The sequence below is a fragment of the Propithecus coquereli genome, unplaced genomic scaffold (assembly GCF_000956105.1).
Source record: "Propithecus coquereli isolate 6110/MARCELLA unplaced genomic scaffold, Pcoq_1.0 Scaffold30, whole genome shotgun sequence".
In the NCBI taxonomy this organism is placed as follows: Eukaryota; Metazoa; Chordata; class Mammalia; order Primates; family Indriidae; genus Propithecus; species Propithecus coquereli.
The window spans coordinates 1774730-1783220 of record NW_012148619.1 but is presented as its reverse complement, the minus strand read 5'-3'; the positions used below and the strand labels follow the sequence as shown (position 1 = coordinate 1783220).

Below are 8491 nucleotides of genomic sequence, written 5' to 3'. Positions count from 1 at the left end.
TTTTTTTTTTTTTTTTGGAGACAGGGTCCTGCTCTGTTGCCCTTAGGCTGGAGTACAGTGGTACAATCATAGCTCACTGCAACCCGGAACTCTTGGGCTCAAATGATCCTCCTACCTCAGCCTCCCCAGTAGGTAGGACTACAGGTGGAACCACCATTTTTTGTAGAGATGGAGGTCTTGTTATGTTGCCCAGGCTGGTCTTGAACTTCTGGCCTCAAGCGATCCTCTTACCTTAGCCTCCCAAAGTGCTGGGATTTCAGACATGAGCCACGGCAACCAGCCTACTGAATACTTTTGTTTATTGGAGTTTGTATCTCATTTCCATAAGGGCTTGAGATGTTCGCCCATTTTCTTCTCCCGGTGGGCTGGCCAGAGGAGCAGGCTTTCCCAGAAGGGAGGGTGAACACCATTTCAAAGCAGGCAGTCAACCTCGTGGGAAGCAGAAAGCCAGACCAAGAAATCCTACAACAAAGATTCTTTACCATCAGCCAAGTCCTCCCTTCTGCTTGCATCCAGGTAAGCCAAGGGTATGTTGGAAAATACAGGAAGACGTGATACCAACTGGAAACTAAGCGCAAGCAACTTGTCCTAAGGCATTTCAGGTGTTCTCTACCACCTCTGTTAACTCCTGAGGCGGGTTTGAAGAACATTGACATTTTAGTTTCTCAGCATCTCAAACAATTCATTTGATTTGAAGCAAACTGGGCCAACATCCCCTCTCCATCCAGTGGTTTGCCAGTAAGCTGGATGGAATTTTTTTTAAGCCTCCATAAATGCAGCTTATGAGGACAATTGTTATGTCTCCCCATGAGCTCGAGTTAGCTGAATGTGCTTCTCACTCCATCCTGGCAGTAGCAGTCCTGGTTTTCTAATCACCAAACCAACTGACCAGACTGCTACTTACACAGAAACTTGCTGCCAAACCACTAACTCAACCCTCTGAGACAGCCAGAACCTTAGAGAGGGCGGAGATAAAGACGCCCAGACTGCAGGAATAAAGGCATTTATCCAACTCCAGCAGCAGAAGGGTGGCAGAAATAGGTGTCTTCATTTGCTGCTTAGCCAAGAGGAGCACTTCTCTTAAATACTTGGCGTTAAGACCCAAGACGCTGGTGTCTGGTAGACAGTAGATCCTCATTCAAGGTTGATGTGAATTGGTTAAAACCCATCCTAGGATTAGAGGAAGGGGAGTGAGTCTCCATCCCCTGCACTATCCATCAATTATGTTATGCCAAAAAAGGGAGAAAAATGATTCCCCTTGTTCATTCCTGGCCTGCTCCTCCCATCCCATGGCTTAAGAGTTTATGCATTGATGATCTGGACAGAATGAATCCATAAAGGAGCAGGGATGCATAGTGTCAGGGCCAGGCATGAAATATGTCTCTTCCTTAATTCCGTTGCTCTGGAAACGGACACATGATTTGGATTATAAAAGTTGACCATGGGACAAAGAAATTCTCATTTCCCATGACTAGTCAGAGAGAGGTGCCTGACACCGTGGACAGCTATCCCAGAAGTCGGTTGGATTTTTGGTCTGCTCAGCGCTCCTGTTTCCTCTAGGAAATGACTCCTCTTGGGTTCCGGGTGGGCCCACTGGGGCTGTTGAGTGGGGGGAGGCATCACGTTGATTCAGAGAGTGGAACATCTCCAGCCAACTTCAATTCTCCACCTTCCTTTTCTGGTTTTGTTTACACGTATAAGGTCTGGTTTGTCCTACTTACTTTTTTTTTTTTTTTTTACTTCTTTCTCTCCATTATAAACCTAAAGTTTTGGCCCAGATCCTGTGATGACAAACAGAATTCCTTAAGCATAGACCAGGCTTGGGATCTGATAGACTGTCTGCCACTGATCTGGTAGCTTTCAATGTTCCAGCTGGCCTCTGTGTCCTCTGCCCTGGAATTCAGGAACTGGAAAATGTAAACACTGCATTTCTCTCCCCTTTAAAGAAAGGGGAGGAGGCATAACCTTCCCTCATTTATCATTCGAATGACACTTTTTCCAAATTGCACACATCCCAAATCAATTGCAGCTTCTAGAGCTGGTCTTAGGGGAGACAGGCAGAGAAGTTTTCTCTTTCATTGGGATTGGCCACCCCCAGTGGGGCAGACGGAAATAATTTTCTGACTTAAGGCCAGTCATTAGGTCCCCCAGACATCATTACCTCAGCCATTTCTGTCTAGCCAGTGTGACCCAGGTGTAGATAAGATTAAGTCAAACCCACAGTCCATGCCAGTGGCATTCCAAAGCTCTTTCCAAGAATTCTGGATATTTCTGAGGGACTTACATGCTCTAGGTCACCTCTGCTTCTGGGCTCCCTGGTCCAAACGTGCTTTGTCCACAGTTTACTGACCCAGGTATAACACTCAGCCTTGTCCTCAGTTTCCACCAAAAGCTCACATTCAAGGGCATGCATGAGAATAAAATCTTTTACCAAAGAGTCGGAGGTCACAGAAAGAAGTGAGATTATGTTCCATGAAACATGCAAGTTAAAATCTATGAGATGCCCATACAAGTCTAATATATCAGATGCTTTTCAAAGTCCTGTTACCAATTAATTCTCAGCAGTTTTACTCACTGGCATTTCTCCCGATTCAGCATCCAGCCTTCCATCTTCTTTCTCTCACTCCCCCTTCTTGTCCCGTCCCTCTCAGAAATGGAAGTCAAAAACTCAAATGCTAGTGGGGACCAGCAGGTATCAGACACATGGGTCGAGAAGGTTGCGTGTCAGACCCTAGAGAGGATCCAGCCTACCTCACGGCGTTCAGGTGCAAAACATTTTTAAGCACCGTGTCCTACAAAATACTTCTGCAGGGACTTTGGCCTGAGGGCTACCAGTTTGCTGTCCTTCCGCTCTACAATCCCTCTCTTTGGCACAGCCAGCCAAGACATTACAATGGTGCCACCAAAACAGGAGCTAGCGAGGGCTCTCTCTTGCTTCGTGTGTGTACTGAAACCTTACCGAAGTTGGATGTACATTGGCATAATTAACCCACATGCTAGATGTGTGAGTGGAAGTCAGCCGGGTAACAGGTGAACTTGGGCTCAGAAAGTAGACAGCCTGGGCTTACCGCAGCCTCCACTAATCTGCCTGGTGTCTTTTTTTTTTTAATTTATTTATTGTGGCCAAATATATGTAACATAAAATTACCTTTCTAATCATTTTTAAGTGCACAGCTCAGTGGCATAAGTACATTCACACTGTTGTGCAACCATCACCAACATCTATCTCCAGAACTTTTTCATCATCCCAAACCGAAACTCTGTCCCCATCAAATAATAACTCCCCATTCCTTCCTCTTCCTGGCCCCTGGCAACCACCATCCTACTTTCCATCTATATGAATTTGACTATTCTAAGTACTTCATATAAGTGGAATCATACACTATTTGTCTTTTTGTGCCTGGCTTATTTTACTCTCTCTTCGAGGTTCATCTATGTCAAAGCATGTATCAGAATTTCTTTCATTTTTATGGCTGAATAATATTCCATTGTATGTATAGACCATATTTTTTTTATCTATCAATGGATATTGGGTTGTTTCCACCCTTTGGCCATTGAGAATAATGCTGCTATGAACATTGGGGTACAAATATCTGATCAAGACCCTTCTTTCAATTTTTTGTGTATATACCCAGAGGTGAAATTGCTAGGTCGAATGGCAATTCTATATTTAATTTTTTGAGGAACCATGCCTGGATATCCTCAGAGCCTCTCTGAACCTCGTCTGTACAACAGGGATAATAATAGCACACATCTTATCAGGGCGGTCTGAGAATTAATGCACACAGATTATTTGGCTCAAAGACTGGGCACATCATAAATGCTTACTAAATGTTAGCTAGATGTTTGATTTCAATGTCCTCTGAAACTGAAGAACTCAAACTAAAATAATCTCTAAAGTCACTCTCAGCTCCCAAACTCCATGATCCAATCATTAAATTATTTTCCTACTGGGGAAGCCAGGAGCTCTCAGAGTATATATTAGGGGAACACCCTCTTCATGATCCCCTACATAAGCCCACCCCTGCCAAGAAGGCCCAATTGTCATAGCTCTCTCCTAGGAATTTGCTAACACATCCCAGTGTAAACTAAAATCTAATTTTTCTTGCCACTCCTTCTCCCTTGCTTTCTTTCCACATTTCCTTTCTCAGCCGGCTGCTCTTGCCCACTGAATATCTGCACTTCGAATTATCTTTCCCAGTTGTATTTATGTTCATTCCCCATAAGCTAATGTCTGTTGGAAGCAACACTTGTGAAGTTTTCCAGATTAAGGTTTCATTCCCAAGAGTCCCATATTTTAAATGAGGTTTTCCTCTTTAGGCAAAATCGCCCTGGCAGAGCTACTGCTATTTGGTGAAGTCAGTGGAGTTGGGTTTCTCCCCAAACATTCTGTTTATGTTGGGTTATCGCTTGGCTTAATGTTTGGATTCTCATCCTCCCAACACGGGTCACATGCCAATGAGCAACAACAATCTTCCGTACTATCCAGTGGATGTTTACATTTCATCACATACTCTTTTTAGAAAAGCAATTAGAGGAAATATGCTTCCAGGCTTTTCTCAATAGGGCCAGATTCAGAATTCCAGAAGGGAGTGGACTCCTTCACTATTTGAAGAAATATTTTCCTTCTTCACTCTATTCCTCCGTCTTCCCTCTAAGTGTGAATAAAACATTCAGTAACTGAAATATCCTTGTTAGACACGTGACTCTGTTCTCTGGTTCAGTCAGCAGCTTGGCTGCCAAGAAACTGCACGCCCTCCCTGAAGCTTTCTCATAGCAAAAGGTAAAAGAGATTCTTGGGTCAGAAATAAATGGGTTTTTCAGATCCTAGGCTAGAAAAAAGGGGCAGCTGAGCTTTGATTTTTAACTTGTATGGGTCTGACCCATCTTACCTGCCACATTATCTAAAAAAACAAAGCGGGAGAATGTGGATACAACCATGAGGAATCTAATCCACTGCGCCCTGGTACTCTGAGAAGAACCAGGGGCCTCTGGAATTGGTCTAAGGACACCACACCCCGCAGGTTTGGTTCCAAAAGGCAGAGATGGAGCAGGGAGGAGTCCTCATGCAAAGTTGCAGCTTCCCCCTGGGTCAGTGTTTAGGCTTGTGGATTATCAGACCCTCAGGAAGGGATCCTTCTTCCTTCATTAATGTCTTCAGGCTGTTCCAGATGCCAATCCAGACAAAATCCAAATGAAACACTCTGGCCATCTTGACAGGAAATCACTAAGGAAGATTTTACCTGGGCACGCAGGCTCTGGGTAGATGGAAAGTATTGACCAAGATGGGGGAGAGGGGGTTTTCGTGCATGTCAGCTTTTTGTTTACCACGAAGGGATAGGCTTGTGTTCCCCTTCTATGCGGTAGGCTATTGCGTTTGGCTTCCTCGCCACCCCACTTGTCCTGTTTCATTCTCAGCAGCAGAGCACCACCTCCCAGGTAGAGCCCGGGGGACACGTAGCCAGAGCAGAAGGGAAGCAGCAGAGGCTGACACGTAGCCTGCCCTACGCAGAGCTGTCTCTGTACATCCCAGCCTGCCTTCACTCCATGAGATCTAGCCCTACCCTCCGACACCTCATCCTCGAGCTACAGAAGGACAGATGCTCCTAAGAAGTCCCCATTTCCCTGTCTGCCAGCGAGAGGTTACAGGACAAGCTTGCCATTCCCTTGCTTCTGTCTTGGCTGGGCCCAGAGGCTCCCAGAAGCTCTGTGTCGGGTCCCAGCCTCATTGGCCCCCTGCAGCCCATTTGATCTGAGATTGTGGCTCAGAAGATGACATGTGAAAAACAAAGAAGCCAGGACTCTTTCAAAACAAACTCTGTGCATTGCCCAGAAACAACTTGCACTTTTAACCTCTGCTTCTTCTTCTTCTCTCTCATTCCTATGGGGAAGGAAATGTGTGTGTATAGGCTGGGTTAGTACACCTCCTTCGTCGGGGGTCTGTTCAGAATGTCAGGTCTGTAAGATTTCATCAAGCAAGATTCACCAGGAAGAACACCAGGTGAGCCCTGCTCTCTATTCCTGTCTTTCCTTTGCTCTCTTCTTTCTTTCCTGCTCACCTCTGAGTGAGCTGGTTCCAGGGGAAACTTTGTTTTGGGAAGTCAAAGCTGGTAACGGCAGACAGAAGTGACTCCCCAAGGTAATTCGGTACTTTTAAAAAAATAAAAAGAACTAATAAAACTGGAGCTGGTCCCCCATCCTGAGATAGTTCAGTCTCACAATCAGGGATGAGAAAACCGTGTCACATTCCCAGGGAGGGCGACAGGAGCTCCGGCGCCACCAGCCAAGCCCCCTGCCCCCACCACCACCTCCTCTTGAAACTTCCCGGGTCCTGCCCCTTCCCGGGGTGTCACTACTCACAGTACCTCTGGGCAAGGACGAGATGAGAAGGAGCTGCAGAAAAGTGAGCCCCAGCTGCGCCCACCAGCCCAGCTCCATCCTTCCCGCGGCGGGTGCCCGAGTGTCTGCGGGGGAGGGAGAGGAGGGACCGAGGGAGGCCGGCGGGCAGGCGGCTCTTACAGGGACCTCCCCAAGCCCCAGCTGAGCCGGAGCTCGGGTTTCAGCTCGCCAGGCTCTCCCGTCCTCATCAGAGGGGAACCACCTTCAGCCAGAGCGACGTCAGCCCAAACCTCCAGCTGCCTTAACCCTTGCGCCGCCCGGGGAGGTGTGGCTGGAAGGGAAGCTGCAGCCCGAGGCCAGCCCAGGTCCTGGGGGCTCCCTCTCTTGGGTGCTGGGGCGGGGAAGGGAGCACACCGGGTGGGAGCGGAGGTGGGCGGGCTGTGGAGCGCTCAGGTGAGGACGGGAGCTGGCTGTGCACGCCAAGCCTGATTCAAAGCATGGCCCCCGGAGAGCGGGGAGTTGGTGACTGGAGGGGAGCCCGCCCCGCCCCCACTCCCAGCACTCTCGTCTACCCCCAAGCTCTCCTTTTCCCTCTGTTTGCTCCAGGCGACACCGTTTGGAAACCTTATCCTTTGCAACTATATCCTACTGGAAAAATTCTTTATCTTCCCATGATATTTAGCAACATAAATAGCTCCTGCGCCACACCACACAAGGCATTAGGCTCAAGAACAGAAGAACATAGAGAGCAGGACACTACCTCCACTGTGAGGGGGCTCAGTTTAGGTACAAGACAGCAAATGACATCTTGAAGTGAGCAAGAAGGATGCCCTGTAACTGCGGTCCCCAACCCCCCAACCTCAGACGTGTACCTGTCTGTGGCCTGTTAGGAACGGGCTGCACAGCAGGAGATGAGTGGCTGGCCAAGCTTCATCTGTATTTACAGCCCCTCCTCATTACCCCCTGAGCTGCACCTCCTGTCAGATCAGCAGCGGCATTAGATTCTCATAGGAACACGAGCCCTACCGTAAACTGCGCACATGAGGGATCCAGGTTGCACTCCTTAGGAGAATCTAATGCCTGATGAACTGAGGTGGAGCTGAGGCGGTGATGCTAGCACTGGGGAGCGGCTGCAAATACAGATTATCGTTAGCAGAGAGGTTTGACTGCACAGTAAATGTAATGTGCTTGAATCCTCCTAAAACAATCAGCACCCCTAATCCATGGAAAAATTGTCTTCCACAAAACCAGCCCCTGGTGCCAAAAAGGCTGGGGAATCTTTTTGCTTCATAAGATAATAGGTGACATTTTTTATCAAGTCTGCGCCAGGTCCAGGTACCTTGTATGCATTAACTCAGTTATTCCTCGCAGTAAAACGATCCTCTCCATTTTACAGATAGGAAATGGAGCACTGAGAGTTCAATAAGTCATCCAAGGTCACATAGTTAATGATGGACAAAGCTAGGATTCGAACCCCAGCGGCTTGGTTCCGGAGACTATATCCCTGGCCACTTGGTAATACGGCTTCTTAGGATGCTGAGTATGCAAATCTTATTCAACTGTTACAGTCACAAAGTACACTAGGTGGTATTGTCCACATGTTATGGATGCAGAAACAAAGACTCAGAGATTAAGTGACCAGCTCACGATCATTTATGGGAGTGGGAGAGCAAGACTCACACCCAGCTCTGGGGAGCTGGGGCTTTGGGCCACACTTAGACCCATTTTGGACTGTCAGATTAAGAACCAAAGTTGGAAGAAGCCGGGGATCATACAGGATCAGGGCTGGTGGGGAGGCTTCCAAAACTGAAGGCTTGACCTGCGGTCTGAGAAGTGGGTTCTCAATCCATGGAGGGGAATAGGGAGGCCTTTCTGGGAGGAAGGACTGAATTTGACCAGTGTCACTGGGAAATAATGAATATTTATATGTTTATAGCATAATTTATGTTTATGCTTTTCCCCAAAGCATCCATGGCAATGTATACCATTAAAATGCATTTTTTTTTGAGACAGAGTCTCACTCTGTTGCCCTGGCTAGAGTGAGTGCTGTGGCATTAGCCTAGCACACAGCAACCTCAAACTCCTGGACTCAAGTGATCCTACTGCCTCAGCCTCCCGAGTAGCTGGGACTACAGGCATGTGCCACCATGCC

The 8491-nt window shown here is 47.5% G+C and overlaps 1 protein-coding gene across 3 annotated transcripts in view; it reads right to left on the bottom strand.

Annotated features, from left to right (window-relative positions):
- PAMR1 (peptidase domain containing associated with muscle regeneration 1) overlaps positions 1-6668 on the bottom strand; it is an 84442-nt gene extending 77774 nt beyond the window's left edge. For all 3 annotated transcript variants that reach the window (XM_012649646.1, XM_012649648.1, XM_012649649.1), the window contains exon 1: positions 6366-6668. In XM_012649646.1, coding sequence (XP_012505100.1) covers positions 6366-6438 — 73 coding nt within the window. In that variant the 5' untranslated portion in view covers positions 6439-6668. The remainder of the gene's footprint in view (positions 1-6365) is intronic.
- Positions 6669-8491: the final 1823 nt, after the last annotated feature.